Raw genomic sequence first — 23,529 nt, forward strand, 5'->3', positions numbered from 1 at the left:
GGGATGATAGGCACAGGGGGCAGAACTCCTGAGCATCCAATCTCGGGCCCCCGTGTTTACAAGGTAAACGTACTTCACCAACTTAGCCGCCTCCCTGGCCTCCCTAGCAGCCTGTCCAGATGCCCGAGCTCCTAACTGTTCACCCTTTGAAAGCTGCTTGAACATGGCTGCCAGGTTGAGAGGCAGGCTGGGGAGGCTCCATCAGACTCCTTAACAACTAGCCCAGGCTCGAGGGAGCTATGGCAGCAGCGACGGAGCAGCGATGGGACCCAGAGGGATGCTGGGGAGTATTTGTCAGGCTGGGCACCTGCTGCTGGGAGGGTGGGCTCCCAGAGAATAAAAATGGATAAGGAGCCATTTACTGGGAGAGGACAGACATTGAGAAGGGCGCTGTGTCTTCACATCCTTGGGGATGGCGAGGAGATGACGGCTACGTCTGTGGCTGTGTGACAAGTACAAGCCCTGGGGACAACAGATTGCCTCTCGGTGAAACGGAGATGACCTTGTCCAACCACGCACGGTTTTTAGACTCTAAGGCGGAGTTGATAATGGACACAGGCTTCTCTCTCTCCCCTGGGGACTTCCTGGATAGAGGCTGCTGGCCCCTGGAGCACTGCCATCCTCCGGAGTCAGAATCCAGCCTGCGGATGTTAGCTTAGCCTTATCACCGGCAGCCGTGCAAACAGAATGAAGTGCTCCATGTAGGCCCCTGGTAACAGCGCCAGAGGAGGCTGCTGGGCACACCATGTGCTCACCTGCACCTGCAGGGCCAAAAGTCGGCTCTCTCGCGATGCCCCCGTATCACGCCGACATGTGAGTCAGGCCAGGGAAGAGCCCAGCCTGTTGTGAGCGGGAGTGACCTGAGGCTCCAGGAGGCAGGATGAGGGCTGTGGCTATCGGGGCTTCCACCTGGGCCACCTCCCTGCTCTGCTGAGTCAAGCCCCTGCTAGGATGAGCACACACAGCATTTAACTAGGGCATATAGCACCACCTATAGGCACTTTCTAGGCTAGGAAGTAGGAAGGTGGGCTGTTCGTCTGGAAATGAGATCTTTGTGAATTCCAGCGCTCCAGAGAAACAAAATGAGAATGAGTTAGATAGTAGATCAACTGATAGGCAGACTATTTATCTGTACACATGTATAGGCAATCTTTTGTAGCGAAAAAGTCCCTCTACAGGGGGGATAGAAACAACGTCTACCCTTTCTTCTAAGGTCCCAATCATAAAGCAAGGTGTGAGTCTGCTGAAGTTCACTCAGTGAGTTTATTGGGCTTCCTCACAGGGCATTGGGGAGGGGCTACACATAGGAGTGAGGTGCCTCTCTGACTTGATGGCACAGCAGAAAGTCTCCACCCAGCAGAGACGCAGCATAGGTGGAGCCCCCTCCCACTGTATCCTCTAGCTGTGCCCTGAGACCATGTGATAAGAAGCAGCTGGGTACTCGGGTGAGGGTCCGTGACCTCCCTACCTCTCTGTGAGGGGAAATAAACAGGCAATTATCTCACCTGGGTGGGGGTTTGAGAGTGGGCACAGCTGAACTCAGGATGACGGCACAGGTATGCCTGCACACGCGCGCGCGCGCGCGCACACACACACACACACACACACACACACACACACACAGAGGAAATAAGGCTGGGACCACAGAATTATTCAGGCAGAGAAGTTCTACCAACACTCATTTGCTTACTGGAGACCCAGGGGAACTAATTCAGTCTCAGTCTGGAGACCTGAGGCTGTGTATGGGGGCTGGGATGAGGAGGAGGAGGAAAAGGCCGTGCAGTGGAGTAGGTGTGTCTGAGGGCAGGAAGAAAGCCTAAGAAGAGAGAATGGATCACCCCTTCCTTTACCTCGTTCTAATTAGGATCCCAAAGGGCTGAATGGCGCAGGCCCAGGCTAGTGAGTGGTATCGTCTTTACTGGCCCACTGATTTAAGCACTACAGTAAGAGTATTTCCTGTTGTAGTTCAGTGAAGGGCTCACCTAGCCCAGGCTGGCCTGAACAAAAAAAACAAGTAAAAAAAAAAAAAGAAGAAGATCCAGCTGTAGGGTATTTTCTTAATTAGTGATTGATGATTGATGGGCCAGGTCCATTGTGGATGGTGCCATCCATGAACTGGTGGTTCTGAGTTCTATGAGTGTAAGTACCTGCAGAAGCCAGATGGGAACATGGGATTCTATGGAGCTCAAATTACAAGTGGTTGTAAGATGCCAGTGGGTGTTGGGAACCGAACTTGTGTCCTCAGGAAGAGCAGTGCACATTCNTCTCTCTCTCTCTCTCTCTCTCTCTCTCTCTCTCTCTCTCTCTCTCTCTCTCTCTCTCTCTCTCTCTCTCTCTCTCTCTCTCCCTCTCTCTCTCTCTCATTTAGTTTTTCAAGACAGGGTTTCTTTGTAGCTTTGGAGCCTGTCCTGGGACTAGCTTTTGTAGATCAGGCTGGCCTCAAACTCAGAGATCCACCTGCCCCTGCCTCCCGAGTGCTGAGTGCTGGGATTAAAGGCGTGCGCCACCACTGCCCAGCTCCTTGTTCTCTTTTTTGAGATAGGGTCTTGTAACATAGGCTTGACTATCTATGTAGCTGAGGCTGATGGACTCCTGACCCTCCCACTCCCCAAGTGTTGTGATTACAGGCATGTGCCACCACCACAGGACAGAAAGCAGTTTTTCTGGTGGTGTGTGTGTGTGGGGGGTGTCAGAATGGTGCCATTGCCACTTCACCTTCTTGTCAACTGAGTTTTCTGTCCTGCCTCATTCCCACAGTCCTTATGTCCAAAGAAATCTCACAGAGGTCTACATTAGTTGTTAACTGGCCCATTAGCTCAGGCTTCTTATTAACTCTTATAAATTATATTAGCCCATTATTCTAGTATATGTTAGCTACATGGCTCAGTACTTTTTTCAGCGAGGCAGTCACATCTTGCTTCTTCTGTGGCAGGGTCACAACTGCAGAGGAATGGGCTTCCTCCTTCCCAGAATTCTGTTTTCATTGACCCGCCTATACTTCCTGCCTGGCTACTGGCCAATCAATGTTTATTTAAAATATAATTGACAGAATACAGACCATTCTCTCACACCACCTTCTGGCTCCTGGATGGGAAGGGTCAAGCTGGAGCTGAACCCTCAGCACCTGTTCCACGCTGATGACCCTCAAGTGTAGCTTTCTGGGGACTCTTGCCTTAGCCTCATAAGGACCAGGTGGCCTTGTAACTGAGTCACCAAGGGGACAGCCGATCCATGGTTCTATTAAGATAGCCCTGGGAACAGCGAGGAACATGGCGAGACCTGGGACATTTACGAGCGTGCGCTCACTGGAAGGCTGATGTGGGAGTGTCATATATCAATCTGTTGATTTCATTGGTTAAGTTATAATAAACCAACTGCTTGGCCTCAGCTTGGAACATAGATGGGAGGAGTAAACAGAATAGAATTCTGGGCGGAAGAGGAAGTGAGGTCAGACTCTGCTCTGCTTCCAGAGAGACCCAACAGCTCTGCTGGAGCAGAGACGCCATGCTCAGCTCTCCCAGGCAACTCCAACCCACGATGGACTTAGGCTAGAATCTTCCCGGTAAGCGCACCTTGGGGTGCTTACACACATCATTAGAAATGGGCTAGTCCAGGTGCCAGAATTAGCCTGTAAGGGCTAGAGTTCATGAGCCAAGCAGTTCTTTAAATGAATACAGTTTGTGTTGTTATTTCAGGCATAAGCTAGCCAAGCGGCCGGGGTGTTGGGGACGCAGCCCCGCAGCTGCTCCATATTTCAACAGAAGGCTTCCTTGGCCGTGAACTGTGTGGAGCATCACGGTCATTGATAGGGTACTGTGCAAGTGTGCAGGTGGGAGTTTTAGCGGGATCATTAATCAAGCAAGGAAGGCAAAGCAAACTCAATGTTTATTCCAGGAAGAGCCAAGCACTGTCCCTTCTATGATTGAAGATGTGCTGTAGCATGGTTTAGTGCTGGCCTCTGCTCATGGTTGGCTGGGCACTCAACAGTAGCCACAGCCACATCAGCCTTGGAGTGGGGAAGGCTGCTGCTGAGCTAATGTATAACCTCCATTCCCGCCATGGAGTACTTTCTTTAAGGCAGATAGATACCATTGTGGGTGAGAAGGCCATGGTCACTGGGATTGGGGAGGCCATGGCCACTGGGGATGGAGAAGCCACGGCCACTGTGGGTGGGGAGGCCATGGCTACTGGAGATGGAGGGGGCCATGACCACTAGGGATGGAGAAGCCACGGCCACTGGGGATGGGGAAGCCATGGCCACTGGGGATGGAGAAGCCATGACCACTAGGGATGGAAAGTCACTTTTCTCTAGCTTAGTCAATCTTCACACATGTCCTCATTCCAAAGTCCAGAGTCCCGTGTCCCCAAGGCAATCGCCTTACATTAATATAGACCCCCTGCAGGGCTGTAACCAAATCACAGGATGAGGTTCTCCATCTGATGTCCAGCCAGTGGCTCTGCTGCTGGAGGAGGCATGGCTCCTTCCAGCCCAGACCTAGGAGCTCTGGGTCCACATGGCACCTGAACTAGGTCTCTGAATCCCAGAACACATCTTTTCCTTCCATCATCTTGTCCCTTAAAGCCAAACAAACACCATCCTATTTTTTTTTTTTTTTTTTGGCTTTGCAGATCGTCTAGAAGATCCGTAGTCAGAGCTGCAGCTCTCCGATTAGTTGCATTTAACTAGGAGTGCCCAGACGTGAGATTTCACACATCCCTATTGACAGTCCATGCCTCCACCAGTGTTCATTACTACATGGACGGTGGAGTCAGAAGTATCTTGACTCCATTAGACAACCCACTCCAGAAACTTTCCTGCCTTGGAGGAGGACTGGGGGCAGGGTAGTGGTGGGGAGAGGCATTAAATCTCCAGTCACCTTCTCATAGAGCTATGGTGTTCATTCTGGTAGCTGATGGGATTGTCTTTTTTTTTTCAATTTTTTTTTTTTTTGTATTTTGGTTCAGAGATTTGAAGGGTAGTTGCTATAGGAGTTCAGGACCGGGGGTCATGGGCTTAGAGTTTGGATCAGGAGTCATGTGCTTAAGACAGAGGAGACCTGAGCACAATCTGGGATCCCCAGGAGGCAGAGGCCAGGGATCAAAGCCTAGCTGCACTGCTGGTGACACCAGCAGGATGACAACCACACACTCCTTTCCTGGAGCACATGGAGTCACAGACATGAACAAGGTGCATCCTTCCCACCCTTCCCCGAGCCCCTCTCAGAGCTGAGTGAGGAGGGAGCCAAAGGCAGCCCTAGGGGCTGGGAGGAAGGGCTCCCACAGGGCAGTTGCCATCAACTCTGGCTCCATGCTGGCCCTGAGCCATTGAGTCATCAGTAAACCCCGCTGTGGGCACAGGCTGGACTCGGGCCTAAGGACGAAGGTGGGAAAATGTGCACAATGGGAAATCTTCCAGGGGAGTTGGAGTCATTAATTGCATCACGTTCATTAAAGGTGTATTTTACACATGGTGGTGCATGCATGCGATCCTGGGGCTGGGAGGCTGTGGTGGTGCATGCATGCGATCCCAGGGCTGGAAGGCTGTGGTGGTGCATGCATGCGATCCCAGGGCTGGGAGGCTGTGGTGGTGCATGCATGCGATCCCGGGGCTGGGAGGCTGTGGTGGTGCATGCATGCAATCCCAGGGCTGGGAGGCTGTGGTGGTGCATGCATGCAATCCCGGGGCTGGGAGGTTATGGTAGTGCATGCATGCAATCCTGGGTCTGGGAGGCTGTGGGGGTGCATGCATGCGATCCCGGGGCTGGGAGGCTATGGTGGTGCATGCCTATAATCCCTGCACCTGGGAAGCAGAACTCTGAGTCTTGAGCTATGGGCTACATAGCAAGTTCCAGGTTAGTCAGGCAATGGAAAAGGATGGAGTAAAGGAGTCGCACGGAGTAACAGGAGCTGACATCTTGTGAATCAGACATATAAAATTCAATCCCTTTAGTTTAAAACACATTCAATGATACAATTAAAACAAGTAAAATTGATTTCATAAAACAAAATATAAAATAGTGTTATATGACCCGTATCCCGTAGCTTAGAAAACCAGATATTTTGTTCACATACTTCATTAGAATATTTTTACCTAAGTATACAGCTAACATTTCTACTCATACAAATGACCTATTCTAGTTCCCTGAACCTAAAGAGACCCGCAATTGTATTTCTGTTACAGGATTTGTTATAAAATTACATTGCAAAGTTTCTTCTTAAATATTTAAGTGTGTACAAAACATTCCCCTGCCACAGTAATGTAAATCCATTAGAGCTTTCTAGTTAGCGCATGGTAGCCCCGGTTTGAAGTTCTGAAACACGGTGCTCGCAGAAGTAGGCCCGTTTTGGGGTGCATCGCTGGCTCACGATGACAGCTGTGATCCGCATGGGCACAGCTTTGCTGGCACTGCACACGCACCCCATACGGTAGCTGCAGCTGAGTCTTCCATTAGCTCCACTTAGGGTATAGAAACCCACATGGTGACGGCACTCTCAAGAGCAGGTGGCTCCGCTACTTGAGATGGTTTTTTGCTATGCTAGGGAACACTTGCTTGTGTTTAGGAAAACGCATTCCACCTGCTTGGTCCACGTTATCAAAAATAGCTTACCCTCTTCTCTGGGGAGGGTTTGCAAAGTAGATCTTCCTGCTTGCCTCCACTATCTGTACACAGAACTGTATTTATATATTATATATTTATATCAGACACGTATGTACACATTTACAGGCAGACCTTCAAAAAGATATTGCACTTATATACAACGCAGCTTTAACTGAACTAACTTCACGCTGCCACCACGTAAGTTCTTCATAAGAAAGGTAGTAGGTATGTCCAAGGAAGTCGCAAGGAGGGTTCCAGGAATGCACCCTAATAAGTAAACATCAGAAGAGGAGAAGTGGAGGGAGAGGGCTCAATTCTTTACTGCTCAGGGCTGGGCCCACTCTCCAAGGCAGCTGGAGTTAGACTGAGGTCAGGCAAGAACACAAGATCCTCAAAGACAAGCTATTCCCTTCCTGACCCTTGGCCGCCAGCAGCCCACCGCTATCACGGACAGAGGCAGATCTCCCGAGATTTGGTAAGTAATGTAGCAGACCCCAAGGTTCCCATAGTCTGTTAGAGCCGGTACAAAGTTCTCATGTTTTGCTTTCTAAGCATATGAGAAATTTAAACACAACAACGCATGGATTTCTATCACATGGGAAACACCAACACAGCATGATATACATAGCGTCATCTCCTACATGAAAAGTTCCTTCCCTGATAGTCAAGATGTTGGTGGGTGCCAGAGCTCCTCAGCTGGCCGAACTGTAAGTTCTGGAACACTCTCACTGAACTCCCACACCTGGGGGCTGAGCCCCACACCTTAAATCTCTGTTAGGGTGAGCTTGTACGACCCGCCAGCTTCTTCAATCTGTAGCTGGAAGGTGTCTTCATTGGAGTAGTGCTTCACGATGTTGTCATCCATGTTCACCAGGATCCTGGACAAAGACAGGGCGTCAGTTCCCACTGTCCTACTTGGCTCTGGTGCAAGGCTTGGATTTTCTTGTTAGTTGGGCATCGACTGTGACTTGTGGGGACACTGTCGTACCCTCCCATGAGGTGGCTGCCTCCTTCAGGAGACAGAGTGCCCCACAGTGCCTATGGTGGGGACCAGTGAGGACCACGCAGGAAGGGAACTGAGTTAAGGCTCCCAGTGGTAGAAACACTGGTGGTGTGATGGACAGGAAACGCTGCCCTAAATGGTACCCGATGTGGGTGGCTCTACGTTAGAATCAGTACAACTCAAATCCTGATGGATTACCCTTCCTGGCAAGCCACCCCCAAAGTTTAAACAAAGTGGTTAAGTTTAATCCTTCCTGTTAGAGTCATCTAGAAAATTCCTTAGCATTTGGTTTAGAAATAAGACAAAAGGTCTTATACTATGTACTCTGCTTATTCATGCTAAAGAGAACTAAAAATCACAGCTTCTGGGGCCAGCAAGATGGCTCAGCAGGTGGCGGCCAAGCCTGACTACCTGTGTTCCATCCTCGGTATCCAGGGGTAGAAGGAGAGAACTGACTCCATGAACACACACACAGACACACACACATACATACACACACATAATATACTAAAAATTAATTCCTTGACAAGAAGCATTTTTCTATAGCTGGAAAATACAACCAAGGGTGGGGTGTTCAAGAAGGAAGGGAAAAGGCTTTGGGGTCAGTCAAAACTGGTTTGAGTCACAGCTCCACATTGCCAGACCACACAGGAGAGTGGTGTGAGGTGTGTCCAGTCTCACACCTGGAGGGTGATGGGAAAGGAGGGTCCCGACACCCTTGTCAGCTTCAGCACACACCCCAAGAGTGGAGCCGCTTCAGGGCTGCCAGGCACGGGAAGTGCAAATACAGATTTGTTTTTTTAGCCCTTGAAAAGACCGATCTTCAAATTTAATAAGGAAGAGAAAGTGAGGCATGGTTTTCAACGCCTACACTCCCTGCACTGAGGAGCCTAGGACAGGAGGACTGTTCAGGGGTAGCCTGGGCTACAGAGCGTGACCATGATTCACTCTTCCACTTTCTCCCCCACAAACAAACAAGAGCAGAAAGCCCAGATTTATTTAACACTTGCATTTTCTGGCTGCTTCTGGGCTGTGTGTCGCTGACAGTGTGTTACGTCAGTGCTGAGGACAGCTGTCTTCAGGGGCACACAGAATGCGGCCATTACTCACCCTTTCTTGCACTTCTTAAATATTTTCCCAATCTTGTCATGGGGGACATCATACTTGTCTGAGATCTAAAAGAACAGAGAATAAGAATATTGTCAAAGTTTTTTTTTTTTTTAAAAAACCACACAATTATACTGTTTTCTGTTTTATCTTTTTTTTTTTAAGATTTTACTTATATGTGTACACATTTACCAATTTTGAATTTTTGTGTATGAGTGTTTTGTCTGCATGGGTGTCTGTTGTACCACACTATGCCTGGTACCAATGGATCCTCTAGGATTACGGACAGCTGTGTGCCATCATATGGGTGCTGGGAACTGAACCCACATCCTCTGAAGAGTAGCCAGTGCTCTTAACCACTGAATTATCTTTTCATCCGTGTGTGTGTGTGTGTGTGTGTGTGTGTGTTTTGAGACAAGGTCTTACCATAGCCAAAGCTGTCCTCAAATGTGTAATTCCTCCTGTCCTGCACTACCTCCCCTCCCCCCAATACTGGGTTTCTCTGTAGCCCAGGTTGTCCTGGAACTCTGCTGTAGACCAGGCTGGCCTCGAACTCAGAGATCCGCCTGCCTCTGCCTCCTTATTACTGGGATTAAAGGCAGCGTGCATCACCACAGCCTGGTTGTCAGCCTCCTGTTTTTAAAAGATGCTTAAACAAAGGGACTATGTCCTGGGGAGAGGGAGCTGGTGATTCCCCTAATTAATTCAGATGTCAACAAGTCAACTGACTGAAAGAACCATCCACAGCTAGGACCCTGTGACCAGGGTTGGCTTTGTCATCTAGAGGCCCTGTGTCAGAGTGGCTCTAGCTCCCTGTGACAGCTCCTTGACTTGTTCTGCCACCTCTGCTCCATCTAGGAGCCAATCAGCTTTACCCACTGAAGCCGGGTGCATGCCGGGCCTACCCTGTGCAGTTCATGCTGCTAGTTTGACAAATGGCACATATTCATCTTTGAGTGTTGCGGACAAGTCACACAGGTATAATCAAAAGCCAACATGGTGGGTATGCCTGTGATCCCAGCACTCAGGAGGCTAATGCAGGAAGGGTCGCACTGAGGGATGTGGGGATTACCATCACCTCGTTTGATTTATGCACCTTCATTACACTTTCTGTATCTGAGCATTTCCCTGTGGATCTCTGGCTTATCTCATTGTCCTCTGTCTTCCTGTCTGGGCAGACCACTCTATTTGGCTTATGTCATTTAGTCTGGTGGCTCCAGTGCCTACAGTGCACCTGGATAAAGCTGTGAGTGGTAGCCCACGCCTGAAATCCCAGCAATGGGGAGTCGGAGGCCAGACTGGGCTATATAAGTGAGTTCCAGACCAGCCTGGACTACACAGCAGGACCAAGGTTTTGTGTTTGTTTTAAAAAGACTTTTCAAGTGGGTTCAGCACGCTGCAGCTGTTAAGGGAGCTAAGGGGCATTTCAAATATGCATCACTTTGAGATCAAAATTTCTGTGATTTGCATGAGCTTATGGTTGGAAAGTGTCAGGAGCCATCACTGGTGCTAGGATATTGGCCAAGACAAACGAGAAAGGGGAGTCAGCATGCAGCCATCCTCCCATGCTTCTCCTGACACCCCACGGGGACATGAGCTCAGCTCCGGGGGTTGGTGGTCATCACAGGTCACACCTATACATCCTCCCAGATGTACTCTGGATAAGGTCTACCATGGTTAGCAAAGACAAGGAAGGCACAGAGGCAGGCGAGAGTCACAGGGAGGAGCAGAGAAAGACCGGGTACCCAATGAGGAGCAGAGAAAGACAGGGTCCCCAATGAGGAGCAGAGAAAGACCGGGTACCCAATGAGGAGCAGAGAAAGACAGGGTCCCAATGAGGAGCAGAGAAAGACTGGGGCCCCAGTGAGGAGCAGAGAAAGACAGGGTCCCCAATGAGGAGCAGAGAAAGACCGGGTACCCAATGAGGAGCAGAGATAGACCAGGAGCTCGAGTTTTTGTTTGGGGACATGTTTGTCTCAAATTCTCAATGTTTCTGCCCTAGCTTCTAGAGTTTTGGAAATTACAGATGCTGTATCAAGTCTGACTGAACCACTAGTTTATGGATGATGGTTTTAAATCTTCACTATTGTCAACTTCTAAGCGGTTTGCTATGTGAATTTTCTCTTCAATCAAGAGTATAAAAGTTAAACTGTCCCCTAGGCCATCACAAATGGAATTCAGTACACCTATCAATTCCTGGCTGGTCACAAGGGACAGACAGAGCTACAGTCAAGCGAGGATGCCCAGGATGGGTCAGAGGCACGCAGTGCTATACACAAAGGATGGCTGGGAAAAGAGGTCACGGCTCCAGCGCGACAGAGGAATCAGGTTGTCTAACAACGTTTGACTGGGACTGTGAGGCTCCCCCCATTTCTACAGAGGGACTGAGCTGTGCGTCCTACTTACCGCCTCCATCAAGCCCTTCAGAGACGGGGTCTTGAGCATCAGGGCGTCGAAGACTTCTTCAGCCTCCTTTCGGACATAGAGCAGCACTGGGTGGGACAGGGGAGAAAAGCAGTTAATTCACACGAGTGAAACTCACGACAACGGATCACAGGTGCTAGTTAAGATGGCCAGACACAGCCCCAGAGGGAGAGCAACACAGGCCACCTCAGTGTGAGCCCCAGGACCCAACGGCAGTTTCCCACCAACTCTCAGGGGAGGTGGAAGTCTGAAGGGTGGACATGCAGGGGGTGAGACCATGAGCTGACTGCTAAGAATTCTCATCACCACTGGGACCCAACACACCTCTCTTCGGTTCTTCTGTCCGGGTTAGCTTAGCTGGTGGAGGAACTAGAAAGTCATCTTCGGTTCCAAACGGCCCCCTTTTCAAGACAGACCTGTGGGGAAGCCAAAGCACTGTTAGGTCACCCGCTTCAACTCCGCTGGACTGCGTGAGCAGGAGAGAGGTTCTTTAGAGCTGCTTTACTTTACACTCAAACTCTTTCCATTTATTATGAGGTCCAAGCCAGACGACAACCTGGGCAGGGCTCGTCAGGCCTAGCCCACCCAAGTGACATGCTGGGAGGGCTCCACGGCTGGGCATCCCTTCCACTAACTCAGCACTGAGCGCGGGAAGGCAGAGCCACGCTCGCTGTGACATGATACACACTAGACAGGCCACTGCTGCCTTCGTTCAGCTGTAAGGAATTGTGGGTTTTATGTCTCGGGTCAGGGGGAACTCTGAAAGTTGTGTCAGGTGGACAGTTGTGGCCAAAAGGTGTGTGGTCTATGCTGCAGGAAATTCCAGGCCCACAGGTAGGACAGTCTAGCAGAAGGCTTGTGACCACAGTGTAGCTTCTAAAGGCTTCCATGGAAATAGCAGGGGAGAGTGGACAAGGAGCCTGAGAGGAAAGTGCAGGGGTCTGAGCCACTGCTGGCAAAGGCATGTGTTCTGAGAAGGGTCTGTGGGGTGAATGAAGAGACAGATGACCAGAAATAAGGACAACACAGGCCTGAAAGGATCAGTCCATCTCAGCTCCTTAGTTGCAACATGTACTTGGTGAAGGTGCCCGCAGGAGGCCATGTCTGAGACACCATGAGTGGAACCATGGCACGGGCTTAGTGGCGACAAATGCAGGCTGGGAGAGGGCCAGAGTGGAGGGAAAGCAAAAACAGGACCCAGAAAATCAGGTACAGGGGCTTGGACCTGAGATCACAACACTCAGAAACCTGAGGTGGGAACTGCTTCTGAGCCGGATGCCAGGCTGGGCCACACAGTGAGTCCTAGGCCAGCCTGGGCCAGGGTACAGCCCCATCTCAAAAAACAAACCCAAAACCGAGATGCAGGGAGAGAGGGCCAAGGAAGCCACCAAGGGCTGGGTGTTCATCTCTAGGCACTCCTGTGTGGGTAGGAAAAGGGATGCCCAAAGCAGACTCCACTATGTCTTTAAAATTCAGTCCCAAAGCCATCTTAAGGACAAGCCAGGCTGGGGTCTGTGTAGGCTGTGGCTGTACTAATAGCAGGGGACTTCTGGGCACGGAGCCCACAGAAATGAGCAGGCTCCCTACAGAGAGGAGCATCAAGACTTCAGAGGGACATCTGGGGCCCCAGTCCTGGATTCTACACACTGCCTCCTTTATGGGAAATCAGCATTTCTTGGACAAGAGACTGGTTCTGTAGGCTAGACAAGGAAGACACCAGCACTGAATACAAGTCAAAAGGACCAGGGGCGGCACCAAGGGCTAGGAGCCTCATGTCAACAGCGGCAGTCGGTGAATTCCTGTGAGTGGACGGGATGGTTTACAGCTTAAAGTGAGAAACAGAGCCCTATACTGACAGAGATCAGTGAGCAGGTTGAAGTTTGGAGGTGAATGAGGGATTTACGGGGTACAGCGTACTGTCTCCGTAGCACATGAGAAAAGGAGACATCTAAGAAGAGGCTTAGTCATACGGGCACTGTGGGCACAGGGATGAGATAAAGTGAGGGAGGACACATCTGGGGTGCACAGAGAGGCCTCACTGCAGATGTCCCCCAAGTTAAAGACACACCACACGAAGGCTCTGAACTGGATCTAGCCTTGCACGACCGTGTTACTGCACAATCATTGTGACTGCACAATCAGTGTTCCCATCCACACCGTGGATACAAGCGAGGTCCTCGTTAGCAGGAAACAGACCTGATACTCAGAACAGGAGGGCTCTGGGTCAGCTCTCTATTCTCTGACGCCCTGGCCTGGGACTCACTGTACAGCCCAGGATGGCCGCAAATCACATCTTCCTGCCTGGTCTTGGCAGTGCTAGGATGGCAGGTGGGTGTCACCACGCCTGGCTGAGAAACTATGCTTAAGTAGCTCAGAGAGGAAAAGCAAGTTCTTTGTTTTCTAGCTCTACATTTTTGGTGAGTTTGAGTGTATTAGAGTGAAACAAAATGTAAACCTTACCCTTCACCTTCCAGCTCTTCCGAGGGCATGGAGAGAACCTAAGGCCAAAGACATAGACTCAGATCACTTTCCAAACTTGTGCAGATGCTTCAAACCACACGTAAATCAGTCCCAAATGGAAATTATTTTGAATGCGACCAGCCAAACACCAAACCCTTCTAAAAGACACAATCTTGGAGCCATATTTTTCAACACCCAGAGTTTTTAGAGCTCTCTCTGACTTTGCTGACCCAGGGGGCTGGTCTTTGTGATGGAGGCTGGCTGATGTAAACATTTAGATGCCCCTACTCGGTCAGTCACTCACTGTGTGTGGCTCCTTCTGCAACAGAATGCAGAGTGGGAACAGCCGATGGGGGACGACACAGACTGAAAAAGTCGGAAATATTCACTGGCACCAGCCCCTTCACAGAAAAACCTGGCAGCCTCTAGTTCGCTCTGAGGAATTTCAATAGAACTGGAGGATTGGCCAACACCTCTGACCACTCATTAGTCCCTTAGAAATCTGTCTACTAAGTGCATGGCAGGGTCTCCTTTGTGAATTTACCCGACCTCAGTATAAAAAGGAAAGGTACACTCTCCCGAAATGCCTGTCCCACGAGGCAGGGTGTGGCTGGATTTTAAATTTAGCATGGGTAGCTAAGATATGGCTGTAGAGCACGCGGCACATGTCAATGACACCCAGTAACGGGAACTACAAGAAGGGGCCTCCAGACACAGGTATCACCCAAGCCAAACTTACAAGGCCACAGACTCAAACCCCAAATGTGAGGCCACTCTCGACACTTTTTTTTTTCACTCTCGACACTTTTAAATGAGCTACAACAGGAAAGAATACGCATGGACCTGGGGTGAAAGGTCAGCACTGCATCTCTGGGTCAGAATCATTCACCATTTGGTTGTAATCGGTATCATGTCACCTGACTGAAAGTTCCAGAGAGCTCACTAACTGGTCAAGGGGCCACTGCGATCTGACTGTGAAAACCGCCAGGGAGTCTTATGCCAGGTCGCGCAGCCTCTCTGGGCAGACTGGTACCTACATGGCTGCCGCGCTGCAGGTTAGTAAAGTGCACGTCCGGGATGAAGAGGACAGGATGGGTATCCAGATCCAGGAAGGGCTTGAACACCGTGATGTCCGTCCGTTTGTGTGAGGGAAGCAGCTGTACTTTAACGTCAGAAACTGGGGAGCAAAACCACAAGTCACCAAGAGATGATGGTTATGGCTGCCTCTGTGCCGGCGCACGTCTGTTATCCCAGCACTCGGGAGGCAGAGTCTGCTCCCTCTCTATGACTTGGAGGCCAGCCTGATCTATGGTCTGCAGCATCCGAAAAGGCCTGAGCCCACCCAAGACATGGCCTGCAGTTCTGTGAGGAAGCCCCTGCCCTCCTCCACAGCTGCTGGGGAAGGCCTTGGTGCTGGCCCTAGCATGCCAGTCTCTCCCCATCCAGCCCGCACTCTGCAGGGTCTGGGCTGCGGCTGGCAGGACACAGCTGCAGCCAGGCATTCTCTGGGAACTCCAGGCAGCGCACTTACCTTTTCTCTTGCTTTGCTTTCGTTCTTCATCCCTGATTTTCCGTTCAGCTCCCTGTAGACAGAGGAGACAAGAGCGCAGATCAGGGCTCTGGGAACTACTAGGATCTCTGGAAGTGAGTGCCAGCATAGGGTTTGCCACGTCTGCTTCCTCTTACAAGCCCACTCCTCTCACTGACTACATCATAGGCGCGTATGCAAATGTCACATGGAAACCCCTTTCTACAATTAACATATGGGGATACTTTCACAGCTTCTTCAATCATTTCTAGCTACATGAAGTCACCCATGGGGAACATTTTAGAGACAAATAAAGCAGAATTCTTCTTGATAACAGATGTAACAAGGTAAAGGCGAACCGGAGAGAACCTGCTATCACATCACACTGCCTGCTGGGGTGTGGGTACCTTTCCCCCATTTCATAGGAAAGGACCATGAAAGAAAAAGGATAAAACTTGGCCCTGTGAATGTTCTGTGTGGCTAATGTCATCACAGAGAGCAGTGGCTCTGACCGAAGACATGGTACCCATGAGCAGCAGAAACAATCAGGTATCAATCACAAGAAACAAAGCCGTCACTAGTGGTCTTTGTGCTGTGCCCTGTATTTGTGCCATGCATATCCACTGCAGCATCATGCAACTGAACCCACACAAATATTCACAAGAACTTTACTAGTAAAAAGCATGACCATTCGACACATTACAATGAAACACGGACTCGTTCTCCTTTGTCTAGTGATAATGTCTCTGGATTGTGCAGATGGATGGCTTTATAGTTAGTTGCCCAGCGAGGTAGGAACTGTTGGCTTATGTTTCTGTTAAATATCCTCCCTGACAGGAAGCAGGAAGTGAAGGGCCTCTCGCTGATCTTTGGCATCATTACACGATAAGGATCAGGTTTGAAAGCAGAGCACAAAACCTTCTGCTTGCTCTAAAAGGTGCCAACACCTTGTACATGGATGGTTCACGGTAGATGTGCAGCCTGTGTGTAAGAACGGCTATATGTGAGCCCAGGGAGACGTCTCGGCAGGTAAAATGCTTGCAGTACAATGGTAAGGACTAGAGTTCAATCCCCAATACCCATGCAGACTGCGGGTGGGCACCGCAGCCCTGCCTACTATCCCAGAGAGCAAGAGACAGCGATCATACAACCCTGGAGTATGCTGGCTAGCAGGAGCTGCCAAACTGGCGATTTGGGTTCAAATGAGAGATCCTGCCCCAATACAGGCCATAGAAAGTGTTCAAGGGAGACACAATACATCAAGTTCTGGCCTCCTCAGGCACAGACTCCCTGATAGAGAAGCAGGCCCTAGCCAATCCTGGATAGTGCTGCATGTCTCCCAGTGCCTCCAAAGAGCCCTACAATAACCTTGTCAGACGAGAAGCTCCACATCCACCCCAAAGGTGGTCTCACAGACTGATCATCACCATATCCAGAAAGAATAACAAGGAACTCAGGCTGCTGCCAAGACAAAGACTCACACTCTATTCTGAAATGACAGAACTCATCAGCTTCCAGGTACACGGGTTCAAAGAGGTTACTCCAAACACAGCCCAGACAGAGAAACATCCCCCGACATACACACAGGGTAAACTACTGTCTGTTCCCACCAAGTGGACTGGAAAGAACTTCCCCCTCACAGGGCCCTGAGTAATACCCAGGAAAACCCTGCTCAGTAGAGCAGAATAATGAGCCTGACACAGTGTGGCCCCCAGAGTCACCTATCAGATCATACGATGACATCTGAACCAATCTGTTTCCAAGAGACTTAATGAGGTCTCAGGCAAACTTGAAGAAGAGTCCTAGGAATAAAACTACCCAGCCCAGCAAGGCCAAATGCACAAGGCCAGATACCCAGCAAGACATCCAGGTTTCCACCCAAACAGAAAGGAAGTCAAATCATGGAAGTGAACCCAGACATGGGTACCAGGCACAGATATTAAGTCGGTAATGTCATTTTATTCTATATGTTCAAAAGCTATCAAAAAACTAAGCCTGGACTGAGGGGTGGCTCAGTGGGACAGCGACTACCTGGTGGGCACAAGACCCCATGTTTGCTGCCCAGGACCACAACAGAAACTGCCCAAAACAACCACCACCACCAACATCACTACCAACAACAAAACCAAACCCACCACTTGCTAGGTAGAGTCATGACCTAAAATGAGTCCAGCTTAAACTTTCTGAGATGAAAAAATCACCAGATGGAACTCAGTCATCGGCTCAGCCCTGGCAAAGGATCAGCGAACCTAGCACACAATGATGGGAACTCTCTGGAAAGAAGTAAGAAAAACCAAACGACAACAACAGGCCATTAGCGAAACTCAAAGCACTTCACGGATGTAACTGGAGAACCTGAGTGGAAGGAGCAGGCATGTCTGAAGACACAACGGCCTGACATGTTCCAAATCCAACGAAAGCCGTAAACACACAGATGCTTAGCAAACTCAAGGACACGGAGCCTCATCAGACTCAGGTGCCCACCAGCGGTGGAAAAGAAGAATCTCCCTAAGGTCACAGACAGGAAGATCTTACACACAAAATGCAGTGTGTAATGGGATGGCTGCAGCTACATCAGCAGTGCTGGCTGCAAGTCTGTACACACCTGTGAAGAGACAGACGGACCTTACAGACAGACAGACCAGAGACCCAGCACAAGAGCTGAGCAGAAGCGCTGAAGGGCTCACTCCAGTTCAGATGCAGAAAGATGTGAAAGGAAGTCCTGGGACGGTATGGGGACCACAAGCTCTTAGGACTCTCCTCATAACCCTCCAGAAATGTGCTCGGGCACAGCAGGGCTTGTCCCAAAACGTTAGCCTCAAGAACCTGCTGCCTGTTTGGGCGAAGATGACTAAGAATGCCGAGGAGACTGACTTCTGCGGGAGTGTCAGGGAGATGGTGGCTGAGTGAAGCCCAGCACTGGGGGAAATAAGCAGAAGGCTCAGGAGGTCAAGGTCATTCTTGCTTCTATATTGGGCACAGGCTACATAAGACGGCGCGTCAGAAACCAAAAGGACGAGCCAATGGGATGAGAGAAAAAGCAGTGACCCAAGTTCCGTTGGTTAGAAATCCAAACTTTGCCCACATTTCCTCTGAAAATGTGTTGAATGGCTGTTACTCCGGAAAGATGAGAAACTCATTTATCAAACCAGCTAAGCAACTCTAACAAGAGATGACACAACTTCCTTAGGAAGGAAATACATTGCCAATACAGCGAAGGACACCCAAAGCGCCTTAGTTCTAGTTCCTCTCTAGACAGAGACCAGACTCATAAGTGAGAGCTGAGAGCCAGCAGAAGGCAATCACCAGCCAGCAAATAGCAAGTGGGGCAGGATCACAGCGGACGGAGTAGAGAGTCAGGCAGCTCTGCTAAGCAGAGGCCTTATGAAGAAACCAGCACCTTCATGGCACTCAAAAATGAACCCATGAATTCCCAAGAATGCCCAGGGAAATTATTAGTCAGGAAAGACTGAATATAAACATCAGATGTGAAAAGAAAAAGGTTTGAATAAAACTGCAACTTCTCTAGTTTTATAAAAATAACACAAATACCCTGATAGCTCTTCCTACGGGTTTTTGCTTTGTCTTTGAGACTCTATGTGTGTGTGTATGTGTGTGTGCATGTGTGTGTGTGTGTGTGTGTGTGTGTGTGTGTGTGTGCATGCACATGCCCCATATACCCCACACTGGACCTCTGTCTCCCAATTCTCTTGGTCTTTCAGGTGCTGGTGCCACACATCTGGATCGTGCTGTTTTCTCTGGGCTACGGAGGAATGTGGTCAGGTGGGAAGAGCCTGACCTGGGTCACAAGTCCTCGTGCCCACCAGCTGTGACTCACTGCTTCCAGTGCATCCCACGGAAGCACCTGTGTCCATTATCTCCACACCTGATCCCGGGGCTGGGCAGGAGGTTACATGGCAAAGGAGAGGGGAAGCTGGAAGATGGGAAATGATCCTAGGTCAGCTGTGGAAGCCCAAGGTGCTCACGAGGGATCAGAGAGCAGAACAATCAGAGAGAGGCATAATGAAGATGCAGAGGGGGTCTGAGCGATCCCGTGTGAGCCACTGCAGGCTTGAGACAGACATGGTCACAAGCTGCATCCAGCAGGTGGAAAAGGCGTGGAGACAGACTGGAGCTAGTCTAGAAAGGAATGCAGACCTGCTCACACCTTGAGTCAGCTCAGTAAGAGGGAGCTACCAACAGATAATAATGATGTTGCTTTAAACCGCTGAATTTGTAATCATTTGTTAACGGTAAAGACCCTGCTCTGCAGCTGTGCCCAATCTGGCAGGCTCTGGGAGACAGCTCTGAAGGCGAAGGTCCCAGGCGCCCTCCAGTGGTCAGATGCAACAGGCCTGCCAGAGTCTGACTCAACACAGGTGTGTTTCCCTGGAGACGCAGCTGCAGGAAGCGGCTGCAGAAATCTTGGGCATGGCCTGCCTAACAGCCTCCAGGGAAGCGAGTCAGTAAAGGAGTTATTGACCTGGGCCCAGGACCGGGGCACAACGACAAAGCTTCACATTATATCATCTTCCCCTTCCTTCTACACTTTAGCTTCTTTGCCCAGTTAAGGCTAGCGGCTCTACGGAAGGAAGCCTGGGAAGGATGGGTGCATCCGCTCTTCCCCAAGCCTGCCGCTCACTCACCTTGTCACAGAAGACCTTTATCTGGCAATAGGCCCGGTGTACTGGCTTGTTGCTGCGGTTGTTATAGCTGTAGGTGTCAATTTGGATATTAAGGGGCAAGCCCTTCACGCCCTTCTGGGAAGAGAAATCGGTGCTTAAGCAGTTCACGGAGATGAACACCTGTGAAGGAAGAGAAGCCTCCGTGAGTGGCAGCTCCCGCAGCCAGTCCAGCCCGGCCTTTGCAAATGATGGACACTCAAGATGCTTGGGATTCTTTTTTTTCCTTTCCCCACATTACAGTTTATCATCATGAATGGAAGTCAGCGCAGGAACTGAGGCAGAGACCAAGGAAGAACAATGCTTACTACCTTGCTTTCTATGGCTTGCTCAAACTGCGCTCTCTGACTACCCAGGGTCACCTATCTAGGGGTGGCACTACTTGCCAGTGGGCTGGCACTCTCAGGAACCTTAGAGGCGGCGGAGGATGCATCTCCAGAGCAGTCTGAGCACAGGTGTGAGAGGAAGAGGGGGTGCATGGAAGCTGTTTATTCCCAGGATGGCTCTAGGACAAGCAGACAGTGTGGCCCTCATGGCCAAGGCCATCTGCCAGGGACACTGCAGTGTGTATTCTGGCTGCTGGGGGACAGTTGTGCGTCCTCTCTGGAGCCACCTGTGCCTCTGCTGTCACCTCAGGATGTCCGCAGCAGGCTATGCCCTAGATATCAGGACTGAACAAAAGCTGGCTTTTCCCAGTCTGTAGTTTGATTATAAAATTTACTTGCAGCTGGGTGGTGGTGGTGCAGACCTTTAATCCCAGCACTCGGGAGGCAGAGGCAGGCGGATCTCTGTGAGTTTGAGGCCAGCCTGGTCTTCAGAGTCAGTTCCAGGACAGGCTCCAAAGCTACACAGAGAAACTCTGTCTCGAAAAACAAACAAACAACAACAACAACACTCACTTGCGTCCCAGCCCACGCGCATATTCGTTTCTTTTTCTTGTGGATGTTTGGTAACAGAACCACATTGGGTCAAGTCCTCAGAGAATAGTTCAAAATCCCAATGATGTCCAAGAGTCTTTTTAGGCAGCCTTCCATAATTTAAATATAATTTGGATTCATCACGGGCCTGGGTAGATACTACCATTGGCAAGGTTTTCCACGGGTTTTAATTCTTATGCTGCCTCCTGAGCAGTCACAAACACTATGTTCTTCACTGAAGAAGGCCCCACAGAATGTGGTTAAGACATACAGAAGCTCTGAAGACATTATGGGCTGGGAGAGCCTTTGGACATGGGAGAAAATAACTCCGTAGGCCACTGGAGGACATGTCCCCTCCAGGCCGTCACAAGGCACTGGGGAGAGGGGCAGACGGCACCAAGGTCACACCTGCCCCTTCGTTACCTTTCACCAGCTTCTGAAGAGCCACTGACCCACATGGACAGTTTTTACAGGCTGTGTCACTAAGCCCAATAGGGTCAGCTCCACGGAAGAGCTGGCATGTCCTTGAGTCACGCATCAATTGGCAGTGAAGCTTCCCAGCCCAGATGCCCTCTTTCAAGGAGGAAGTCAGAGAGTGGCACACCTAGGCTCGCCTCCCTCTTGGTCACCCCATGTTCATTTTCTCAAAGTTAAAGCAAATGGAGACACTCAGTGCAGTACAGAAAACTTACTCAGAAAAGCTGGTGGAGCTCTGCACAGCTAGTGAGCATGCTCTGTTCCCCCTTTCATGGCTCTACACAGCTAGTGAGCATGCTCTGTTCCCCCTTTCATGGCTCTACACAGCTAGTGAGCATGCTCTGTTCCCCTTTCATGGCTCTACACAGCTAGTGAGCATGCTCTGTTCCCCTTTCATGGCTCTACACAGCTAGTGAGCATGCTCTGTTCCCCCTTTCATGGATCTGGGTTTGAATCTGTCTGAGGTCAAATGCTTTTCATTTCCCTAGAATCATAGGAGTGTTTTTTTTTTTTTGTTACTATTTTGTTTTTAAATGGGCAATTTCAGAGATGCAAAAGACCCTTATGCCACACAACCAGGATTTCTTCCAGTGCCTAGGCCCCAACAGTCAAGAACAGCTGTCCAGCTCAGCTAAGACACAGGCAGGGATGGCCTTGGGTTGTAAATGGGTATGTGACAGGGACTGTGTGCTACTCAGGCATTGGATGGAAGAGAAGAGGACAGAAAGAGAAGCTGGGGAGAAAGAGACTCAGAGCCACAGTAACAAGGAGCCAGTTCCAGGCAGGGTTCAAAGTGGGCTAGAAGGTTATTCTACTCTGCCTACTGGGAAAAGACCCAACACCCTAAAAAGACTGGGGACATATACAATTAGAAGCTCTGAAGATAACCCCTTATCTGTTCCTTCACCAGCGTTCCCCAGACCTTTCTCACTGTCCCTGGGCACTGACAGTCCCACCTCATGCTGGCCCTGGCAGCCTCCTTACTGATCTGGTCGGGTCCACCCGCAGCCCTCCTCTGCCTGTCCGGCCAGATCCTGCCCTCCACAGAAAACTTGTCTCTCCATACAGGCTCAGTTAGACAACCTACAGAGCTATTCCTGTGCCCACAAGAGGGCGCTGTCCTCCCATGTTTGAAGGCCCGGGAGCCATTAAGGCTGTTCTACCATGGTGAAGCGCCCTCCTTTTCCACACGACCTAATCCCACAGACATTATCCTTTGGTGGGAGATCTCGATGGAGGGTGCTCAGATGTCTCCCTCTGTCCAAACTGTTCACACTCCGGCAATATGGTATCTTGCTTCTAAAAGTTTTCTAATGATTTTCAGTAAACAAAATTACTCAATTTTAAAAAAGCAAAAACAACTTGTGTGTGTGTGTGTGTGTGTGTGTGTGTGTGTGTGTGTGCGCGCGTGCGCGTGCACATACCAGACAACAGCCCTAGGTTTCATCCTTTAAACACATCTACCACCTTTGAGACAGGCCTCTCATTGGCTGAAGCTCAGCAATGAGGCTAGGATGGTCAGGGGATCCCAGCCATCACCCTCTTCTCTGCTTCCCCAGCACTGGGGTGACAAAGGCGGAGCAGCACGCTACCACACCCAGCCTTGCCCGTGGGTGCAGGAGACCAGACTCAGGCCTGCGCACTTGCAAGACAAGCACTTTACTGACTGAGTCACTTTCCCAGCCCTACTTTCTTTGTGTTTAAAGACTAGATGCGCAAGTGGGAAGTGGCTCGTGGGATTTATGAACTGCTTTACCAAAAAAAAAAAAAAAAAAAAATCCGTGCTTTGACTTTTGACTTGATGCCTTCTCCTACATATTTAAAACATTTATATGCAAACGGGATATAGGAGGCATATATGGAACAGGGGTTGGTGAGATGATTCAGCCCGTAAAGAAAGACACTTGCCACCACCTTCCAACCTGGGGTCAGCACACAGAATCCTCATGGTGAAAGTTAAGAACTGGCTCCCTGACCTCTGACCTCTACATGTATGCTGCGATACATGCACATCCATGTGTGTTCACACACACACACACACACACAAATAAATGTGAGAAAAAAGAAATCTGAAAGGGAAAAATAATGTTAATAAGAAAAAAGGGTGAAAAAAGAAGGCAGTCTTTGTAAACAATAAAAGTTACTAAACCACTGTACATTTCAGCTCCCAGCCAAATGGAAAAATCTAAACTTCTGTCACCCTGGGCCATGTGGCACAATTCCTAACTCAGAAGTGGCTGCCTTGGAAAGCTACACTCTAGTTCCCTAATTCCAGGAAGCTTCTGACTCAAAGGGCCATTCCCATGACAAGAGGATTTCACAGTAATCCAAC

General features: G+C 49.9%; 1 protein-coding gene across 2 annotated transcripts in view; it reads right to left on the reverse strand.

Annotated features, from left to right (window-relative positions):
- Window positions 1–5,925: 5,925 nt before the first annotated feature.
- The window catches only part of Grhl1 (grainyhead like transcription factor 1), a 46,295-nt gene continuing 28,691 nt past the window's right edge, over window positions 5,926–23,529 (reverse strand). For both annotated transcript variants that reach the window (XM_050141914.1, XM_050141915.1), the window contains exons 9-16: window positions 19,768–19,926; window positions 15,125–15,176; window positions 14,631–14,770; window positions 13,594–13,631; window positions 11,458–11,549; window positions 11,116–11,201; window positions 8,713–8,777; window positions 5,926–7,477 (exon numbers count right to left, since the gene is read on the reverse strand). In XM_050141914.1, the coding sequence (XP_049997871.1) occupies window positions 7,363–7,477; window positions 8,713–8,777; window positions 11,116–11,201; window positions 11,458–11,549; window positions 13,594–13,631; window positions 14,631–14,770; window positions 15,125–15,176; window positions 19,768–19,926 (747 nt within the window). In that variant the 3' untranslated portion in view covers window positions 5,926–7,362. The remainder of the gene's footprint in view (window positions 7,478–8,712; window positions 8,778–11,115; window positions 11,202–11,457; window positions 11,550–13,593; window positions 13,632–14,630; window positions 14,771–15,124; window positions 15,177–19,767; window positions 19,927–23,529) is intronic.

The sequence above is a fragment of the Alexandromys fortis genome, unplaced genomic scaffold (genome assembly GCF_014885135.2).
Source record: "Alexandromys fortis isolate MF-2015 unplaced genomic scaffold, M_Fortis_MF-2015_v1.1 scaffold_30, whole genome shotgun sequence".
Classification (NCBI taxonomy): Eukaryota; Metazoa; Chordata; class Mammalia; order Rodentia; family Cricetidae; genus Alexandromys; species Alexandromys fortis.